This window comes from Vespula pensylvanica, chromosome 6, assembly GCF_014466175.1.
Source record: "Vespula pensylvanica isolate Volc-1 chromosome 6, ASM1446617v1, whole genome shotgun sequence".
In the NCBI taxonomy this organism is placed as follows: domain Eukaryota; kingdom Metazoa; phylum Arthropoda; class Insecta; order Hymenoptera; family Vespidae; genus Vespula; species Vespula pensylvanica.
The window spans coordinates 1583100-1606259 of record NC_057690.1 but is presented as its reverse complement, the minus strand read 5'-3'; the positions used below and the strand labels follow the sequence as shown (position 1 = coordinate 1606259).

At 32.6% G+C, this 23160-nt stretch overlaps 1 protein-coding gene and 1 long non-coding RNA gene across 6 annotated transcripts in view; both read right to left on the bottom strand.

Moving 5' to 3' along the window:
• Positions 1–871: 871 nt before the first annotated feature.
• Positions 872–3889, bottom strand: LOC122629957. The gene is made up of 3 exons (XR_006327379.1): positions 3722–3889; positions 1662–1718; positions 872–1216 (listed from the first exon to the last, which is right to left on the bottom strand). It is a non-coding gene; the product is annotated as an uncharacterized LOC122629957 (long non-coding RNA).
• A 538-nt stretch (positions 3890–4427) lies between these two features.
• LOC122630290 overlaps positions 4428–23160 on the bottom strand; it is a 21426-nt gene continuing 2693 nt past the window's right edge. For 2 of the 5 annotated variants that reach the window (XM_043814647.1, XM_043814646.1), the window contains 18 exons: positions 17413–17594; positions 13074–13324; positions 10442–10527; positions 10075–10270; positions 9456–9823; positions 9141–9366; positions 8901–9049; positions 8317–8411; positions 8053–8226; positions 7756–7953; positions 7099–7368; positions 6834–7007; positions 6559–6757; positions 6095–6318; positions 5817–6039; positions 5429–5549; positions 5101–5315; positions 4430–5021 (listed from right to left, as the gene is read on the bottom strand). In XM_043814647.1, the coding sequence (XP_043670582.1) occupies positions 4867–5021; positions 5101–5315; positions 5429–5549; positions 5817–6039; positions 6095–6318; positions 6559–6757; positions 6834–7007; positions 7099–7368; positions 7756–7953; positions 8053–8226; positions 8317–8411; positions 8901–9049; positions 9141–9366; positions 9456–9823; positions 10075–10270; positions 10442–10527; positions 13074–13324; positions 17413–17475 (3387 nt within the window). In that variant the 5' untranslated portion in view covers positions 17476–17594 and the 3' untranslated portion in view covers positions 4430–4866. Of the gene's footprint in view, positions 5022–5100; positions 5316–5428; positions 5550–5816; positions 6040–6094; positions 6319–6558; positions 6758–6833; positions 7008–7098; positions 7369–7755; positions 7954–8052; positions 8227–8316; positions 8412–8900; positions 9050–9140; positions 9367–9455; positions 9824–10074; positions 10271–10441; positions 10528–13073; positions 13325–17412; positions 17595–18251; positions 18370–19427; positions 19703–23160 lie in introns of those variants that run through there. The other 3 variants (XM_043814645.1, XM_043814644.1, XM_043814648.1) reach the window with 3 other exon arrangements.

Here is a 23160-nt window from a genome sequence, read left to right as displayed (position 1 = left end):
GAGGAATTAAAGATCCATATCGAATAAAATAATTCTGCATGTTTGTCTACGTCTACCTTTCTTATGTACAAGAACTACCCCTAAAGGTATACGATTAAAGATTAAAAAAATTACTTCAATAAGAAATTTTTAAGTTGATAGACCATTAAAAAATTCTTAGACAATTTTATCTACTACTTTGAAGCATTGAATTAAAATCATTCGAATAAAAAGAAAATTACAAAAAAATAAAAAATTTATCAACAATGTAAAAGCTACTCCATCTGAAGTAAAAACACATGTAGCTCTATAAATAGTAGTTGTACGATACTATCGTTTTTTCTAAAGATTCCTACAATACTTTAAGTTGCTAAAACAGTTTACTTCCTTTATCGATCAATAAAGATAAAACGAGACCTTGCTTATCAACTCTTACTCATGAAGGAAACTGTATTATCGTTCTTTATATGTGCTGCAAGTTGATTAGTGCTTCCCTCTATAATTCGAAGTCAGTGTGTAAAACTTACAGTGTTTTTAGTGTATTGTTATTAATCGTAATTATAAAGTAATTCATCGAAGTTGCGTAACAATACTATTATTTGAAAAATGTTTTCTACGAATTTATGAGTAGTCATCGTATTTACTCAATTCTTTTTATACACTTTCTAAATAATATTTTTTCAGTAAACTGCGCAGCGATACGATTAAAGAAAGAAACAGGAAGGAATTTCTTAGAGAATTATTTCTTAGAAAAATAAAATCGACTTTCTCCGATCGTAAAACAATGATAATTCGAAAAAAAATCGAACTAGTGTTATACCGCACGAGAAAAATCTATAACTGGGTAAATGGAAGATTTAGAAACGCTTAAAAATTATAACATTTTGAAGTATTAGAGGAACATTCGTATAAGTTTATTTAAATGCTCAAGAAATATTAAAATATTTAAATACAATATAATGTTTCAGCCAATCGAAAGGTAACAATAATATAATCATTGTAACTGAATGACTATATCTAATTTATATATATATATATATATACGTGCATATATGTATATATATATCTGTAAGCTGCAGTTGAATATATATCAATAAAAATCATTATTATTGCGCCTCCCAATTTTCATCCTTCACACCCGTCCTGCAGCTACTAGGCATTACGTTAGATCGTAATTAACATTTACAGGTCGTGCAAACGCAATTGCCGGTTGTCTTGCAACAGCAACAACATTTCTCTGAAAGGAGAAAAGAAAATGAATTTTATTAATTAGTATATGCAAATGTTCGACGTACTACTTAAGTCGATGTTAAACTTCGAGTCTATTTTTTTGTTAAATTTAATTATTGTAAAATGTCGATGACGGAGAAAAAGAGAGAAGCTATGTACGAGAGAAGAAGAAAATACATCTCGTGGAGATACAACGAACTCGCATTAGAAACGGTCACGGTTACTCGGCCGTTGCTCGAGATGAAAAGGAAGCGTACAGTCGCCTTCAAAGTCTTAACACAGCATTCCTATTGTGCATTGTGGCGTGACGTAATTTTTTAAAGTCGATAGTTCGTATCTCCGATCGACTTAACCAAAAGTTCTAACTAAACTCGATAACGAAATGTTATTGTTAAAATTTCGTAAGAGACTCGAAGTTAACGACAAAGAAACTATTTTTAATTTTAAAATACCTCCGGAACTTGTATCACTGCATTTACAATTATCGCATTTGCAGTCCTGGCATTTTTCTGGAACAAATATGAATCATTTTTAATTACGCGTTAAATAAGAATTTTTAAATAGTTTTCGAAGGAATATACATTTTTTACGCATTTATATATATATATATATATATATATATATATATATAGTTATTTGAAAAAATTTTTTAAATATTTAAATAAATCATTCGTGTAACTTAAACGTTAGTTTAAATATACATATGTGCATGCGATAAATTTATTAAGAGAAAAGATTTTTTATTTAATAATGAGACGAAAGGAAAAAAGAAAAAGAAAAGTTGATCTCTATGAAAAAAAAATAATCTCTTTCTAGAAATGGATTAATAATTAACAAAATATGTTTTGTTCGAATGAATATAATAATACATTTACTTATATATTCTACTATTTTATTTTAAATTAGATCAAAATTATCAAAGTAACTGTATTGCCATCGTCGTCGTCGTTGTCTACCCGGAAGTGTAGATTCACGCGTTCGTTAAAAGTCAAGTGAGAAGGCAACCACAAAATTAATTGAAGCGATCGTTGACCGTCCTCACTACTTTATCGAGTAATAGATCTTAATGAAAGAACTTCGATGATACGTGAATGCATCGGCGGACATGTTAATACCCATCGAAATTCCCCCTCGTTCGATGTACATGACGTGTCACAATTCTACACAATAAAATTATTATTAAATTCCTTTCACGGTTGATTCTCGATATTTTATTCTTTATTTTCTTTTTTTTCTTTACGCGAAATAAATTCCTCGATTAAATTTCATCTTGTTGAAATTCAGATCAACTTATTTCCAACACAAATTTTTCATACGTTTCTTTTGCATATATTAATTAACAAAATGTATATATTTATATACGTTATATAATTAACAAAAATGTGTATATATATATATATAAAAAATATATATTAGATATATTAAAAAATATATATATAAATATATAAAATAAATATAAAAAATATAATATTAAAAGATATATATATATATATATATAGAACGATTTATTAATATGATTCAATATGATTTTTTTTAAATTAATTATTATTTAAAAAAAAAATTGTAGAAAATATTACGTAATTCAAAATAATATTTTGTTGAGTCAATAAAAATTATTCCGAAAGGAAACTTACTGTTAAAATAAATGTTATAAATAGTATCGGACTCATCGTACATTAACCTCATTTAAATTCGTATATATACTCATACACTTGCATATGCATATATATATATATATATATATATATATATACTTATGCATATATGTAGAATGAAAAAAATATATAATACAAAAAAAACCGATCGCAGTATTATATACGTAGTTAACGTATCTTTGTTTACACGCGATTAACGTAACACGATATTCGTGAAATATTTTTTTACAAGATAAGAATTTATTTTCTATCGATAGAAATGTATTTGTTTATATTTATCGGCAATATTTAAAAGCGATAAAAAAGAAAAAAGCTTTAAAAATCGAATTTAATGTGCCGTCTGCGACGAGAAACAATTGCGTCAAATTATTGTAAAGTCACGTCACATGGAGAAAGATTGTTTAGTCATTTTCCAAATAGAAATAATGACTAATACATTTACGTAATTTTCGATTAGCTCCGAGTAAGAGAAAAAAAAATAATAAAACAAAATTCAATATCTAAATCGAAATAAAAACAATTCATTAAGACAATGCGTTTCAACGATTAATCCATTCGAATAGAAAAATAAAAAATAAAAAACAAAAACGTTCATTCATAAATCATAAATGATCAAAATATAACAACAAATTTTGATTTTACTTTAACAAATATTACGATCTAAGTATATATATATATATATATATATATATACATATATATATATATATATATATATATATATAAGATATAAAATAAAAGAATAAAGTAAAATAATGAAATAAAATAATTTCGTGCCATCGCAGTCTTACGAAAAGATTGTTCTGCGATTTCGTATTAGAAAATTTGTAAAAAAAATTTCAAGAAGATATTCTCACCTTTGCATTTCTCGCAGCACGGTCCTGGCATCTTGTCGATGTATTTATTGTCTTTCGAATTTATTTGGAAATATTATACGTATGTAGAACGTCTACGTCGTTGTTCGATACTGTCTTAACAGCATAGCGTCGGTGCCGTCGAATATATCGATCCTCCCCCACTCCTGATACGAGTACTGAACGCTTTCGTCGGCAAGTGCAACCGGCACTACTGACGTGCCATGCGCAACAACCTGCAGGGCCGTGTGTAACTCACGTGACCATTGGCACAAGTAGTTGGGGAAGGGGAAAAGAATCAGTCGCAATATAACTTATTTCATTGACGCGCGACCTTTCGTACGCGACTCTTTGATTATCGTCAGCTTTGTTATTCGATCGTATCATTTTTTTCACTTTTTTCACTTTTTTCTTATTTTATTTATTAATTCTTTTTTTTTTAATCAAATTTTTTTTTACCTCATTGCGATTATATTGTTTCTTTATTTTCTTTCTATTTTTACTTAGGTTTAAGAGATTTTTTCTTTTTCTCTTTTTTCTTTTTCTCTTTTTTCTTTTTGTATTCCATTATAGAAGTTTGTTATTGAGATTTATTCGTGATGGAAATTGATAATGGACCGATGATTCCTGAGATAAAATACTCAGTGAGATTTATTTATAAAATATGATTTATATTAAATTTCGGAAGTACGGATATCGGTTCTTATTATTATTATTAATTACATTCTCTGTAGTATATATATATATATATATCTATATATATATATTACGATTAGTTTAAAATTGTAAACGTAGAGAGATGATACTTCGAGCTTCGATATATAAGATATTCTTTATAACTTATCTTAACGTATAAACATTTATGCGCATATTTTATAATACAAACGAGATATTACAATGACAAATATTTGAGATGATCCTATTGAGTATAATTCGTAATGAGATTCGTCCCGATATTATTACGAATCGAAATATTAAAAGAAAACATTGTACTCTATCTTAGAAAATAGTCATGGTATTAAATCGGTTTCTCTTTTTTCGAGATACACCAATATACTTATCGATTTTGATTAGAGAGATTGAAAAAAGAAAAGAAATAGATAATTTCAGTGGAAACGTTGTCAGATAATTCTGACCTTGGCTAACCCTCATATTTTCCCTATTCGATGTACGGACCATGAACGAAATAATTTCTTGGACGATTTATTTTTTAATTCTTTTCCATGAGCGATTTGAATTTCTAACGAAGCTCCATTGTTCAATGCCAACCAGGTATGTACTTCGTTGCTCGCAGCTGATACGCCTATAAATTGATAAACAGACGTTTCAAACATAACGTCGATTCAACGATTTAACCATTAACAAGTGCACAAGTAACAAACCTAATAGTTCGTGCAACGTGATACGCCGACTTGCCAATAATTCCTTACTGGCACCTCTAATCTCGAATATGAGTAAAGCTTGCCTCGGTACGCTGTCACTTTCTATATGAAAATCTATACTGAATTGTGGATTTGGCATTGCCGGTAATAATCGTGATTTTGCTATTGTTTTACCGGCATTAGCGGAGGATGACATTTTCTCTGGACTGTTGCATCTGAAAACGAGAATGGAAAAAAAAAAAAAAACAGGCGTATCCATATCAATATCCTTATCGCTCTTGATATTTACTTACGAACGAATGATATGATATAAGCTATCGTTGCTTACGTTTGAAATTTAACTCGACAATATAGCTGAGCAATGTGGGCTACGTGAAGTCCCTGTGCTTGCAAAACTTTGCCCTCCACTCCTGAATATCTCTCTCTGGTGCCATTAACGATTTTCAATTCTATAACAGATAAAAAATATTTTAAATACGATAGGAAATATATAAACGCAGGATCGAACGAAATATTTTATACGTTTCGTCGTGTCTCGTTTTGTTCGCATGTATTGAAAAAAGGAAAACATATTTTGATATCTCTATGTTGAACGAGCATAAAACGAAAAACGTTTTCGTTCTATCCTGTTTATATTCGATCTTCGTTAATGTAATATAATCGCTATAATATAACACACACGCGCGCATATATATATATATGTATACATGATTCACCATTTGGTCTTATTCGTAAACGTGGACTAGGCTGTCTTATTCTACCAAGCATATCAGGTTGCGAAACAGCATGTGCTAAACCAGCTCCTTGTAACAATTCCGTAGCATCAGCTTCTCCACCACCCCTAGGTTCTAAACTCAATGTAATACCCTTGCTTTCGTTTTTATTATCTTCTATATTTACTTCCGAACGGAATCTGCGGAGTTTCAATCCTCTCTTGACCTATAATTAGAGGTAACAATATATTTAGATACATCGAGATGAATATCACATTTACCTTTTGTTTCATAACGCGAAAGCTATTGTACTGTGGTAGCTTCTTGCCAAAGTTTTGTTCGGGACTGGGTGTTAAACTATGATGGGACGATCGTCTTTCCCTTATTTTTGGAGCGTCGGCCTCGTCGACTACATCGGTGATGGTTTCATTGACTACTCTGGACATCCAAGAATTTTGAGTACCGTTCATTTCGTTTGATTCTTTACTCGTTGTACTGATTTTATCTATTTGAAATAATAATATAATAATAATAAATGAATTGGATATTGTAGGGTAGATTTGTAGGCACATCTCGTATAACCTTGAATCTCATTTACACATGTATCGTAAAGCTTATACTCATTGATTCATAAGATCATAATATTTACATAAATTGACACATATTGAACGAATGAGAGTCAAGGTTATACAGCAAGCTTATTTATCATTTCAAATGTTTGTTTTGATAGAAACGTTCATATTACCAGATTGATTGGACGTCGTAGGTTTGAGTAAAGTAACAGTACGTGGAGGTGGTGGTGGTGGGATAACAGGATCCAGATGTAACTTCATTTTAGATTTTTCCATCGATGGCCTTCTTATGATATTAGATATTGATTCAGCTTCGATGTTGTAACGAGAAGAACCCTCGCTCGCATTACTGGCTGCGTACGTGCTTTGGGTCTGAAATAAAGTAAATGGATAAGTAAAGGTAACGAATAAATATTATGGTGTTTACATTTTTTGTAATTTTCTATACCTCATATTCCTCGGAGAGAACTTTGATTTTCAGCTCAACAGATCCCGTTTTGGTTCCCTTTAACGTGAACCAATGAGACTGATCACTGTTGGAAAGTTTTCTTATGTCGTCGAGAGTCAATGATACTTTACCCAAATAATCTTTCATACCAAAAGTGTCATGATCCCATAAGACCTATAGAAAATATCAAAGTTTTTCAAGAAATTTCTTTCGTCGTCATTATAAATTATGTTATTATTATGATAAAATATACGATGATTATTACAATATCTAAACTTTCTCCTGAGCGAGGTAGACCCATTATGGAGCTTTCATCCCAACATGGATTCAACGTTTTTTTCTTTATACTACTTTTGTACTTTGTCTCGTTATTTAATTTGAGCTCACAGAATGGATCGCTAAAGCCATTTAAATCTTTCGCAACTAAATCCTTAGCGCGTAACAATGTCACTTCCATTAAGCCACTTCCAGTGGATAGAAGACTCGATATATCGGAAGAAGCAGGGTCGACGTCTTTGTGAATTAATAATAATTTCTAAAGAGAACGTAAAAGATGTTATAAATAAAACATTGTGTGTTGACATATTCATAGATCAATTCAGATTAGTGTCAATGATTGATACAAACTATGCACCAAATAATACATGCAGTACGGAAAACAAAGTATTATGTTCAATGAACAAAAATATTTGATGTTGAGTACAACATAAAAAAAACATAATGAACAACACAACAAAACATAATAGATGACATAACAAAATAAAAAATCATTAAATTTTTATATATTTATGAATGTATATATAACTGATTTTCATGTGCTATTTAATATAATGTTATAATAATTTTAAAATATATATTAATACGTTTCCAAAAAATGTATCAAATGTAGGGTAGTAATGTAATTAAATATTCAAAAACTAACAGCTTGTTGCATCCAGGGTAAACTATTTCTCTTTGATTTCGGTTCATCATCCGACGCAACGGGAACCATACTGCTTCTTCGACTGGTAACTACTTGTTGTACACTCTTTACAGGATAAAATAATATGGAAACCGTCATGGTGGAAATACTGTTTGTACCATTCAGAGTTAATTCTTTTCTAAGTACCCACGTTGATTCCTTAAAAAGATTTTAACATATATATAATAAACAATGTAATTTCGTTGAAGTAATTTTGTTGAAACAATTTTGTTATATATTATATAAATCACAATTCACCTGTGATAATGACATCATAGCAAGTCCAAGCATATCCGAATCACAAGACTTTGATATATTCCAAGAATATATAACAAAGCTAAGACAAACTTGAGTATAATCTTGTACGAGAAACTGTGCTCTACATTCCCAACTCGGAGAGGTAGTATTACGAACGTAGTGTGTAGTTTTCACCTTTGAAGTAAATTGTTCTACGTATCATCTGATGACACTTTTATTTTTAATATAACAAAGTGTCTCTCTGTGTATATGTCTACAACTTACCTTCTTTCGATTATTAAACAACATACAGTAAGGATTGCATTGTGAACTATCACAGTTAAGATTCTCCGATGAATGGATATAAACCACTAGGACACCTAAAAAATATTTAATGTGTATCATATCAAAAAATTTATAGTGTCGTCAAATTTGACAAAAAAAAAGAAAGAATTACTGAGAATTCTTTCTTTTTTTCTCTCTCTCTCTCTCTCTCTCTCTCTCTCTTTCTCTTTCTCTCTTTAACTTTCTTTCTTTCTTTTTTTTCTTTATCAAATTATTTCTAATGAGTGAAAAGTTTTTGCGCCGTGCGTCGAATAGAAAAAAATGAAAAGTATAAGAGATCATGCTCGAAAGCCACACTTATTACGACCGACTTTAACATCGCATATTATTTTTACCTGATTTCTGTGCTCGAGAGAGATACTTTCGTGTCACTGAAAATATCAGATAGTGTAGTACGTCTAATACTTTAACCACGGTCTATGACAATTTTACACGTATTGCTCCTTTCTTTTTATCAATTTATTCGTATCAATAAATTTTAATGTATCGATTAATATCACATAAATAGATTATAAATAATTCACCTGCATTGTGTAACATGTCTTCGGTTAATTCAGGTCGTGGCAAATCCGGCTCCAAATTAGGAATGGGCGTATACTCTAATCGAGCATTAATATTTGGAATGTTTGAACTGCTACGAGAAGGTTTCTTTTGTTGTAGTACGGTTTCAACACTGCCACGATTGAAAATATCAATAATTATTATTTTTAATAATTATGAATAAATATCTATCTTAATTAAGTAATCAGCGACACTGTACTTACATCTGAGAATTCTCCCAATTGTAAACACCGAGTGCTAATTCAAATTGCGCTAAGGTGATGGTACTGACGAGCCTCTTCGTCTTCAATTTGATCATGATCCTTTCATTATCCAATGGTCCAACAAGAAACGAAACATCCTCGGTCCATGTTGAATTCAGATGTGACGTGACACGACGTTGATCTCCTACGGTCACTACCAGCCACCTTACTTCATCCCCTATGATAGCTATGCAAAATAATGAAAACAAGGTTGAACGTTCGTCGGATTTTTAAGAAACTCCTTAAAAAAAAAAACAGATTTAACATTCTACGTACGTGGTGAACCATTTTGACTCAATACAACAGTTAGTACACCTTGCGGTATCGAATTAGCCAAAGAATCCAATACAGGGCCAGGTCTTTCCTGAGCTCTTAAATTCAATTCCAGATGACCCGGATCAACGAGCCAACTTGCCAAAGCATCGGTAACTACAGCATGTATCCAGGTCTTGATTAAAGGTATCTCCATCATCTGCACGGTTCGTAGAATTCTCACGCTGAACCAAACGTCCGGTTTCTCCAAGAAGCTCATGCTAAGGCTGGTCGCGTGTGGAAACGGTGCCAGAGAATTCAGGGTCAGAGTGGCGAGAATCGTTCCGGAGAGAGACAGCTTTTCCACGGCCATATCGACGTCCATGCCAATGCTTTAAAAAAAAACACACACACACACACACATACACGTACATACACCATGAGAAAAAAAAGAGAGATATATGTACATATACATATACATATATATATATATATATATATATATATATATATATATATAAAAGAAAGGAAAAAAAATGGTCACTTTATAATCGTATCGTATCGTAAATCAGGATGAAAATTTACACCAATCGAATCGTTCGGGGTATTAATTATATCGGGATTTACGTAGTCGTAAATTTACCCCTTCCCAAAGAGACGGGATGCTATGAGCATGCGAAATTGCTCGCAGTCCAATCGTACATCGGCCTCGATTGATAGTTTTCTCTCTCCTGGATGACCGTCCAACGTTTCATCCTCGCAACTATATTCCAGAGTCCTCACGCGTGTTACATATGGTGTTTGCTCGCCAAGAGTAAGTTCCCGTAACTCTAACGGTCCTTAAACAATATATCCACGAGTCCATGAAAAAAAAAAAAGAGTAATTCTCTGTCCGAATCCTCATGGGAAAAATATTCTCTTAAAAAGAGAGAGAGAGAAAGAGAGAGAGATAGAGAGGGAAAAAGAAAAAAACAACAAGAGAAAGAAAAAAAGAACTTGACTCAACTTACCCAATATACAAGGTTTGGCTTCGTTCAACAAAGGCTCTAGACGTTCCTTAGCTAAAGAAAATATACTGGCCGCGCTAAATCTCCACCTGAAATTAGAACAAGAAAACGTGTTTAATTATTGAAACGTTCTACTTCCAATTAACTGACGTGAAATGTACCGCGTGAAAATTTCAATTACGAGAGTAACGACGATACATACCTAGTCATAATAACTTTACAGCACCCTGACTCGTTTAATTCATGAAACATCGCAATTTCATTTCTTAAGTGTTTCTTCAACGAACTATATATATATATATATATATATATATATATATATATATATATGTTTCGATTAGAATTCAACACGATGGCTTTCGCGATCGTAGCTACGTAGTATTAGTTTTAATATATCAACGATATTCTATTATTAAATCGAAATGAGAAGGGGAGGCTTTAGTTATTTCAGTTCTCGAAGGCATGGAAACGAAAAATAGAATGGGGGAAAAATGAGATTATGTTAAGTCCCTGATGAAATTCCAATGAAATTTTTTTGATACGATTATCCAAGACAAAGTATATCAAGTGAATTTGTAATATAAGTTTTTGATAGGATTAAACCTTCAACTATATAGAAATCCGATATAAGAGTACGATGTATCGATAGCCCTGATCACGGTCACTTTACTCTCGCCATTCTACGATAATGAATTCGTCTCATTAACGTAACGTTCCTGTTAACAGCAAACTGTGCAAACAACGTCTCGTTCTATAGCGTTACCACAACTTACATACATGATGTTCTTGCAAATTGAACGGAAATCTATATATTTTTACGAGATAAAAATTAAAACGATAAATCTAAACGATCTAGAAATCATTCTAATTGACATTGCCAACGCGTTCGTGTTGATTAGTAATGATAATGTTAATATTGATAATTTTTTTACAAAAGTCGAAAAAAGTTAAGAGACAGGACCAACCACGAAAATGCATTCTATATGCTGCCACGTGATCGAACCATTCGAGCTTGTATACGCGTTACATATCGTTGTTAGACGTGACTCGGCCAGGAACGTTCTTCTTGCATTTGTGTGTACTCTTTCGATTTACTACTTTCTCTCGTATGTGTATGTTTCTCAAGTAGAAGAGAACCGAGGGACGGGTGTCCAGGAATGTACGAACAGGCCTATCAACTATCCAAATAAGTAGTACTCTTTCCAGTCCCATTCCCTCGCGGTCTGCTCTAGCTGCTTCGACACTCCAAGAAACGAGAAAATCTTGCTTACTATCGAGCGTATATTAAGTATGTACATTCTCAACGATATATGTATGTATGTATATAAAAGGAGCCCTAATTAAATCAATCAAAATCAAAATGAAAATCTAACAAATGTTCCCAATGATCTTTATCGTCCTTATATTACGTTACATTTTTCATTTTATCTAGACCTCTATAAATAGTCATAAAGATAAGACCCGTAATATCATCGAGCGTGACTATGTGGTACAAAATTTCTAACGATTTCTAATCTTCTATAAATTTCTATTTAATTGATCGAATGTTCAACCGTATGTAACAAATACGTAGTTATTGTAAACGCTTATATATTTGTATTTGTTTTATGTGTTATTTATTTATTTATACATAAGATACATATATATATATATATATATATATATATATATATATATATATATATATATACGTATCTATGTACTTTCTCGTCATCATTGGAATCGATTAGGTCGAGTATCATCCTCCATATACGATACTCTATATCATTTTCATCGGTCCCATAAGTTTCGAGCGTTGAGCAGCAGTTTCATTTCGTTTTGTCAACTGCCCTGCAGCTCTCTCGCGGTCACCGATTCTCTTCTCGTCGATGTGTGGGAGAAACGTGAAAGGCAATGGGTGTACGCGCGAGGAATGTGGAATGTTTACAAATGCCTATACAGTACTCATTCTCGAACGAGAGGTTCGTTCACCTATTCTCCGACTATACGACGATTGTGTTAGTGCGGACCCGGTAGAGCACACGGTATATAGCTATATTATATCTGTGATGTTCACGATCGCCTGCAATTATCGCGATATGCAATTATTTTAACCGCGCGGAGGGAACTCCTATTACGATTTACGGTCGTAGGAAAGCATAATCGTAGTAGTAGACTACTAAAACAGAGAATTTTCTATACCGAGTGAAATCACCTGACGTAACTCCTTGCAAATGTCTACGTACGTTTTTCATTTCTTTTTTCTTTTTACTTCTCTACTTTTTTTTTTTTTTTTTCTTACTTTTAACAACTTCGAAAGAGATCGATTAATAAAAGGAGCGATTATATCTATCTCGAAGAACGATTTCATTGGATGCAATTTTTATTTGTTTTGTTCCTTTTCTTTTTCGACACTTTGATTGATATCACCATCGAGGTACTCCGTAACACAAGTCATGTGACTCCACCCTCTAATACGCATACTCAAACTTTATGTTAAATATCGATTACACAACGTAACTCTCTATCGCGATCAGATTTATTTCGCATATGAAATAATATCGATCAGATTCGAAATTGTAAGAAAAATAAACGAACGTAATATCGATTGTAAAAATTTAGATTTTGTAGAGTATTCCATTCGATCGATATTTACCATCTGTTGAACAATAAACTAAGCCATTCGGCCGTTTCGTCTTTGTGCAAGGCACGTCTTCTTCTTAAGTTGGACAGTTCGTATTGTAGAGCCGTTTGAAGTAGACGCGATATTCTCGCCTTCATGATTGTACCAACCAATGCCAAAACTAGGACCAACCAGGCTAATGACAGACCGGTTGCTCCGATTATCCAGGCGATCGTAAGAGCCAAGCCGAGATATAGAGCACCGCGTATCGCTTCCGCATCTCTCTGAAAAAGAAAGGAAAAAGAAAAAAAAAAAAGAAAAGAAAAAAAGTAAAATTAATTTAATCTCTTGACGAAGCTTCGAAGAAACGAACGAAGTGTTTCGTTTTATTCAAACTCCGATTCGTTTTAACCATTTCAGTTAACTAAAAAGAAAAAAATTACGTGACATAAAAATTACATATCTTGTAAATTTTATTCTAATAATATTTTTTATTACACGAAGCATGCGTTTAGTTATTACTCGGACTTGAAGAAAAATATGAGAAACTTCGTATATATACGAAGTAACTAGTGATTTCACAGTGATAGAATGAAGTAGAATTGGAAAAGTAAATATTTTTCCAATGATATAGAAAATAACGAATATATTCGTTCGCGATCGAGTTGAAGAAAACGCTTCGTGTAGTTATAATAGACGGTGAGTCGAATCGAAGAAATTCGAGAGTAAAATATAACAGATAGTTAGTTAAAAATCGAAAATACATAGCACCTTTGATGGCCATCTACATAAAATTCTTTTCTCCTTCTCTTTCGCAGGATGTAGGACACGTTTTCGTTCGTGTCACACGCAACGTTGCGTGCTTTCTCGCAAAAGGGTTCTATGACGTCATAGAAGGAACGTCATTAACCTTAGAGCACGGTCGGACCAAGTTGGTCTCTATTTATCGGTGATCAGGACAAATGATTGAAGTCGAGTCTTTCTCGTTGTTCAAAAAAAAAAAAAAAATAAGAATAAATAAAAAAAAAAAGTAAAAGAAATAAGTAAAAAAGAAAATGAAAAAGAGAGAGAGAGAGAGAGAGAGAGAGAAGAAAAAAAAACAAGGGAAAAAAAGAGAGAGAAACAAAGAGATCGTATATTCCACCGTAATACAATCGTAAAAAGGATTATAATAGTGTAATTAATCAAAAAAAAAACGATATTATTCATGTCGGACAATTAAAATCGTAAATCCTTTCGTTAACTTCGCTACGTAGATACGTATGTGTAGATCTTGTATACGTGTAAATACGTACGTATCCACGAATTTAATGTAGGTGAGTTAAATCGTATAAACGCGATCTGGCATTAAATTGAATTTTTTTTTTTTTCCTTTCTTTTTCTTTTCTTCTTTCTCTCTTTTTTTTTTTTCGACGAGAGTGAACAACGAAGCGAGATTATTTCTCAAAAATGAGGACGCGTAACTTTGCGAGGTGGCACAAAAAGGACGAACGATCTTATACAGGCAAGCGAGGCGCATAAATCCGAATGACAGGCGCAATGACGAATGTCGCGCTGAAATTTCGTGAAAGTTTGCAATTATGCGTACATCATGAATAACTGAAGAGAGAAAGAGAGAAAGAGAGAGAGAGAAAGTGCACTCCACAAGTAGAACTTGTCTTCTCAACTCCAGATCGGTTTTCTCTCAAACGCTACTGAACCAAGGTTGAGATCTCTCGATCATAACGTCTTACCTTGCTCTTTACGCTTACGGATCTCTGCCCTTGACGATATCGAGATCTACACGTTAAATATATCGCGTTACCTCACTGGAATTCGATTTCAAATGTGAAAAATGAAGAAAAAAAGAAGTAGATGAAAATAAAGAAGGAGGAAGCAAAAGGAGCATTCGCAGAAAGAAAGAAAAAAATAGTTGAAAAAGATCTTATCGATCAAGATCACGATCTAACAGTTTTTTCGACGCCTCTCTTCGATGAATGAACGACTCGAAGCGATATTTATTTTTTTTTTCTTTTTTTAAGAAACACCGATGATCTTGATATCTTCGAAGATAATATATTCAGTCTTAAAAAAAAAAAAAAAAAAAAAGAAAGAGAAAAGAGAGAAAAAAAGGAAAGAATTATTTCTCTCTCGTGCTTTCTCACTCTAACGGTAGATGCGAAATTTATTTGACGGGTGTTTTCATAACAAATAAAGTTCGATGATATATAAAATATGAATGATATCTAACGTTTTACAAGTTTGGTTTTTCTAACATTATTTACGGCTTAGAACAATATATAGTATATTTTCTCGACGTAAGAATAGGGAGTAGGGAGAAGTAAAAAAAGATAAAAAGAGACACAGAGAGAAACAGAGAAAGAGAGAGAGAGTGGGGGAGAATAAAAATAAAAGTTCGTACACATGATCATCGTTGTACCCATCGCGTTTCTTCGACTTTACGCAATAGTAATTCAAACTGTCCTGTCAAGAGTGCAACATATCATTAATTAGAAAGTCGTACAATGTTAAGAAAACTCGTAAGACCGTAAAAATAGACCACGTCTTCTTCGTGTGATACTTTACTTTAATAACACTAATAACATACTCGCAATATGTTACTCTCTAACACGCGACACAAGAATTGCATGAACGATTCGAAAGGAATCCAACGACGAAGTGATTTGTTCCTCTTTCTTTCTTTTCTTTCTTTCTTTTTTTTCGAAAATATTTGTAAAAAGAGATAACAAAGAGAAAAATACCGGGATACAGAGATACCAGTATTCTACGAAACTTTGATTGGTCGCACTATCGTCATCGAAGTTCGAACTTATATATTTTTCTTTTCTAGTTGCAAATATGTGTATATTTTTCTTTTATTCCAATATAAGAACTCTATTGTCGATTTCTATCACAAAATTTTCACAAAAGCACACCTACACTACCCGATGGTCTTACTTGTACTGGCATATCTATTTTTAAACTAGTCTCGCTTCGTACTCCTCGTACTCGGAATAAATATCTTGTCTGCGAATCTTTCCGCAAATGAATTCCAATATTATCTTTGCAAAATAGTGTTCCTTTAGGAAAATTGTCGACACACAAGTCTTATCACGAGAGTCGCTCAACCAAATGATATTAAATTTATTCTTCCATTTCTTTTTCTATGTCTCCCACGTACATTATTTCCGCCATAATCGATGATAACAAAAAGCAAAATACAAGGTATCAAAGAGAAATGTCTTTTTATAAATTTTGTGCTGAAATGAAAGAACAAAAAACATTATATAAAAAAAGAAAGAGGAAAAGAGGGGAAAAAAAAGAAAAAAGGAGGAAACGTGTAAAAAAAAAAAAAATACGTAGGTGTTACGTATGAAAGAAACGAGTAGTTAAAATAAGAATATTATCGGTATATAAGGGTAACAACCGATTCTTGCTAAGTCAACGGATAAGGAAGGAGGTAAGAAATTAACGATAAAAATCAGTTGAAACTCTCACGGGTGTCGTACCGGAAAGCATTGTCTCCGGTACTTCCCACACATGAAAGAATAATTCTCTCTCTCTCTCTCTCTCTCTCTCTCTCTCTCTCTCTCTCTCTCTCTCTCTCTCTCTCTCTCTCTCTCTTTCTCTTTCTCTTTTGACAACCCTTAAATGCAACTTTCCGACGTGGCATCCATTTTGATCTGCATTCGTTATTAAGGCCGATGAACGTACGATCTAACGCTCACGTTATATTTTTAATACCTATAAGCATTCACAAATGTATCTCTACCACTTCGTTTCGTAAATAAATAACGAGAAAAAAAGCAATCTGTTGGAGAAGTTAATTCGGTCGTAATTTATAAAGAAAAGAAAAAGCGGAAAATAAACTTGAATAGAGAAAAAAAAAGAGAGAGAGAGAGAGAAAAGAAAAGCGGAAAAATTGTAACGAGTTTTACGAGCTTTATACAGTCGGATTAAGTTACCGTTGAACGATGCAACAATTTACGGTCGAAAAACCATAAAGGCACGAACCAGTAAAAAGACGCATTGTATTAATAAATAATCCAGTGACTGTGTATCGCATTGCTAATACATTACAGTTCTAATATCATAATACGATACGGTATGGTGCTAAATTCTTAACGAGCGTTTCCTTATTACTCGGAATTCCATAAATATCTTGGCACGCATCTCAAATGCTATTCATTTTTATTCGATAACGATAACTTTCATATATGTATTATATCTATATAATAGGAATTAGGACAATCATATCTGATAAGTATCGTGTGTATATCTATATATTTTTTTTATCTTTATTTGATAATTAATTTTACTAAATTTAAATGTTTCCGATTGTAAGACGACTTTTGTATAAAAATTCAATCAATGATATTTATTTATTATTTACCTGAGTTTTCTGTGCAATTGCCAATGCAAACTCTTCGTCGGGAGCAAGATCGTTTAGTGTCATATTGGCAGTTTCTCCTGCAATGCTGCATGCAGGAACACCGTTCAGGGTTTTGTTCGAAGCCCCTGCGGAAGCTAACGAAGTTTTGACGGGACTTCCGCCTCCAACGACTTCGCGCTTCCCTGAAAACAATAACGTAAGATGTTAATCAAGTTCATTCAATAATCTTGCGAACATCGTCAAATTAATGTACGCAGTTTCTCTTATTTAAAATAATTGTTTACGATTTCATGGTTTCAACGATAACAGAACGATAATAAAAAAAACGAAAAAGAAAAAAGAAAAAACAATAATAAGCTCTAATATATTTTACATATACGATATTCATAATTTACGATTATTATTTCACTATAAATATATTTGTATATTTTGTAATTCATTGATTAAATACGTTCTAATTTCAACGAACGAATTTCTTTTCTCTCTTTCTCTTTTCTTCTTCTTCGTCCAACGCGACTCACTTAAATGTCGATATTATTGGAGGTAAGATTGTAGAAAGGAAAGAAAATAATAAAATTATATTTCCACCTTCTTTTATCGGGGAAAAAGAGTAAAGAAAACCAGTTTGTGTAGTAAAGTGAACGTCAGGTCGATCGAAGAGTTTTGCGCAAATATGTGAGAATGCAAGGACGAGCGAAGTGCCTGAACAATTAACGATGCAACCGCGAACATAATGAATTCACCCTCGCTCCTTGGAATGTCACGAAACGTCTGTTCGTTTGTTAAGACAACCAACTAAATTCCCATGGCCGAACGTGGTGATTTCGCTAGGGATATACCATCTTGCTCGATATATTAACCAACGATCAACTTTTTGACGTAATGATGATCGAAACGTTGCACCAAAGTTTACTGATAGATAATCGACGAAAGTTATCAAAACGATAACACTGAATGTTACTGATACCACCTGTTACCTGATAGACAGCGATACTTTAAATGAAATGCCAGAAGATATCCATCGGCGTAATGCACTAAACGGAACAAGGAAAGATAATCGACGACGTGGCCTTGACATTATGAAGACACCTTAGACAGAAATTTATATCGTAACCTTTTCGCCTTTCATCATTTAAAACGATAACGACGATCTTTTGTTTTGTTGAAAATTGCTGACAAAAAGAGAAAAAGAAGAGAAACAAAAAAAAAAATTTATTGAAAAATGTTATCGAGATTGTTAGCAGTCTCGATAATTTAATAGAAAATACCGCTGCGTACCAGTCGATTCTGTTGGATTATATATACTTTTATGATGTATGTACATATATGTATACATACATACGTGACTCGTAACGCTCGTGCGTTATTAGGTGGTTTAAGAATCATGGCTTACGATATTGCGGTACTTTTCTCTCTCTCTCTCTCTCTCTCTCTCTCTCTCTCTCTCTCTCTCTCCCTCTCTCTCTCTCTCTATTTTTCTCTCTTCGTTTCTTGAAACATCTACCAAGAGTAACAATAAAAATTCTTATTTATATGGAAACACACTTCCGTCGAACTTACGTTGCAAACAATCGTTACATGATATACAACTCGTTCAACGTGTCCTGTAACATCGCGTGATGATAATTGATATCGAGTAAAGCTATACTCATAGTAAATAGCACTATACTAGGGTTTAGATCGTATACCTATATTCACTTAAGCATATATATATGTGTGTGTGTGTGTGTGTGTGTGTGTGTGTGTGTCAATCAAATGTGATACTACAACATGAATTGTCCAAGTTCGTTCTTTAACAGAATACTACACCTTGATAGTACTATACTATACTATACTACGTTCAAGTATTAACACTAAGAGGATAATGAGGTCATCTCACTCTTTCTCTCTCAATTAAATCTCCAAGCATACAGGAAGGTAAGCATATACATATATGCATATATGGAACAACGATAATTACGGTAGAGTCACTTTTATCTTATAAGCACAGTGTTCGCTCAACGGTGTTGTTCTACCTTTTTTCAGGGATGCTCCTCGCTTCAGATGCCTCGCCATGAAGGTGGAAAGTAGTTGCATTCTTTTTTTTTTCTTTTCATACAAGCAAAACTTTTCCCGTTTCACCTGGTCACTCTCTCCTTGTATTTCTCGCCATAATCGTTATGAGGTTTATCGATCGACAGAGTTAAGAAACGGGTTACACCTTCAAAATCGATCGTTCATTGTCGACACCCTTTCTTTTTCTTTTTCTTTTTTCTATTTTCTTTTTTCTTATTTTTCTTATACCAATATATATATGTATATATATGTGTGTGTGTGTGTGTGTGTGTGTATATATAGTAATACTTTGTAAACGTTAAATCGAATAGAAAGCGAAAGTAACAGGAAAGTTTATCGCAAAAGATTCTAATCGCTTTGAGAGATATCGAAATCGATCAATAAGCTATTAGCTTTATTAAATCGATTGGTTCTAATATTATAGTAAAGCTCTATACACGATGTGACAATGTCCTCGAGTTTCTTTGTTAGTAGATATATTGAAAACCGGTATCGGTAGTAGATTTAATCGAAACAATGAATACGCATCTTTATGAATGACCACATTATATATAAATGACATGTGCTTTATTATTTGTATTATTTGTATTCAAATCTTCGTCTGATAAGTTAATAAATATTATCAATTGATGATTATCAATTGAATTGTAAGCCGGGGGAAAAAGAAGAAAGAAAAATTGTACGATACTAAGAAGAAATATCAATTACGATATACTCGTTATTAAAAATAAATTATTAAAAGGATTAGCGAGATAAAACATAAAATAAAAACAGAAATGTCAATAATGGTTTCTTGTTATTCATAAAATACTGTCAAATTCTTTGAGCACTTTCGTAAACTTTTTTTTCTTTTTTATAATAAAAAATATTACGAACGAATCTCGACAGAGTATTTAAGTTTTCGAGAAGTTTTTGTCGTACACGTATATTGTATCCCACAAAATTTGGCGGGAAATATCGAAATTTCACGTTTGGTATAAGTAGCACGTTCGTACCGAAGGAGCTAGGATCAACTAGCCATAAGCTTTTTCTTTCGTAGCGTAAGAAGGAAGGATCTGTTGCGCGCTTGCGCCACCCTACCTTTCCTGGAACGGTAAACCACTTCGATCTTTTCTATATGTATATTGCAAAATAAAACTCGTCGTGCCGCAATCTAGGATTAAAATCCTTTATCCTAAAGTAAAGTATATCTATATAGTATATTATATATATATATATATATATATATATATATATATTAATCGATCCCGTACATACCCAAGTACTTTCTCATTTTAAATAATAAATTTTTTACTTAGAATTTCTTTTACATTACATTGAATTTATATTACTTTTGTATGTAAAGATTAAAAAGAAAAACAAAATTAATCTTGTATACTTTAAATTATTCTCTAGATCAATCTCTAAAAATTATTCCAAATTAAATAAAACATGAAAAAAATAATATATATATATATTCACAGACATACCGATCTATAAGAAATATTATTTATATTATAAAACATGATTGTCGTAGGATCTAAAAACGAGATAATCGATCATCGATAGATCGATTGTACGATCTTCGTAAACCTACAAGAAAATTTCTTTTAAAGTTACGCTCGTTTCACATGCCATTGCCGATTGGTTTCATTCATCTCATTATCGTATTCGCGGTCGATCTTTCGTAATTTAACAAGTTCCACGGTTATCGAGGCGTATCTAACGCACAGCGATCGTAACTGCGAACAGCAAGGTGTAATACTATGGTGCCATTACTAGTAGTGCGTTTATGCACTTTGAGATTCGAATGCGGTTTATAATATTACGCTGGTACAGTACGAAAAAAAAAAGAAAAAAAAATCGTCATAGTTATGGTGTCGAATTACCCTTGGTGAACCAATAAACCAAGCCACGGTTATTTTCACTTTGATTTTCTTACCGATCGCTATACTTGAAAAGTTGATAACTTGAATGCACGTCTATGAAGATCAACACTTATTTTCAATAATTTTTTAACTTGTAAAAAAAATACGTAAATACAAAATTTCAAATAGATAATAATTAAGAAAGAAAAGATTAATATAGTACACAGTATCGATGTTCTCTTAAGTGCATGCTATATCGATAAAAAAGTTATGAGGAAAAGGAAATTATCTCTCTCTCTCTCTCTCTCTCTCTCTCTCTCTCTCTCTCTCTCTCTCTCTCTCTCTCTCACTGTTTCTTTGATGTTATTTCCCTTTAACAAATTCTAGAAAAAATATTATATCTTCATCGTATCCTGCCAACGCCATACCATATGTACACACGATGTCCGTTCATGCGATTAATCGCAACGGTAAATAATTTGATTAACGACCTGACGACGATGAAAATATGCAGATTATACACTTTATTATTTCTCTTTGACCGTTATCATCGTCATATGATTAAAAACGTATAATACATTTTAGAAGGGTTTCGAATCGATAATGCATATAAAAAAAAAATAAAAATAAAAAAAAAAAGAAGAAGAACAAGATACTCCCTCTTGAACATTATCTAATGTAGAATTTTGAACGAATTTATTTATCATTATTATCGAACGAACTTGTTGACACCTATAGCCTAATAATAAAATGCGAAAAGAGATTAAAATCCTATCTATTAAAACCTTCCAGACTTACAAATCATTATAAATGAAATCTGAAGTGTGCACACCTGTTCTTGAATCACCCTAGACGCGAACCCCATTGTTAGATCGATATTAACTACAGAAGTGCGGAAGCTTCGACGATAATTTATCAAGACCCGCGTACATTGTACATCGAGGCGCTTTAGACGCCATGTACCGTTCGATATACCGCATCGTGTCGAACGATGAACCGTTCTTCAACGATATTAAGTGTATTTATGCAGAAATAGAAATAGAAAAGTATAAATCAAAATGACAATACATGAATATATATATATATATATATATATGAACTTAAATATTTATTTATGGAAAATATATCATCGGGTTATAAACAGATATAACAGCTTTTTATCTAATCAATATTTGTAAACATAAATTAAAACATCGACGACAATGATATCAATTTTCTTTTTTTTTTTTTTCTCATAAATAACAAAATTATTATAAGATACGTGAAAGATAATTTGGAAATTTTCGTAAAAAATAATGACTGCCGGTTTTGTATGGTAAAACGTTATTAAGAAAGAAGAAAAAGAAAGAGAGAAAGAGAGAGAGAAAGAGAGAGAGAGATAGAAATGTTACGAGTTTTTAGACAATACAAGAAAAAAGAAAGAAAGAGAGAGAGATAAAGAGAAAAAAAAAGAGAGATAGAAAAAGAGAGACATATCCGTGAGATGAGCGATGTGGTAATGGAGCGGGGCTGTTCGTTCGTTCGGTCGGTCACATTGCTTACGAGCTACTACCAGTTTGTCGTCGTCGACCTCTCCCTTTCTCTCTCACTCTTTTATTTCTTTGACCAAGCCAACATCTGTCTTACGCGGCGTGCCCTACTACGTTCATGCTTGCTGCAAACTGCCAGGACTCTGCAGTACGCACAACGACCGTAGAAAGAAGAAGAAGAAGACGAAGAAGAAGTAATAAAAAGAAGAAGAGGAGGAAGAGGAGAAGGAAGAGAAAGAGAAAAAGAAGGAGGAGAAGGAGAATGAGGAGAAGGAGGAGGAAGAGAAAGAAGAGGAGGTGGAGGTGATGGTGGAGGA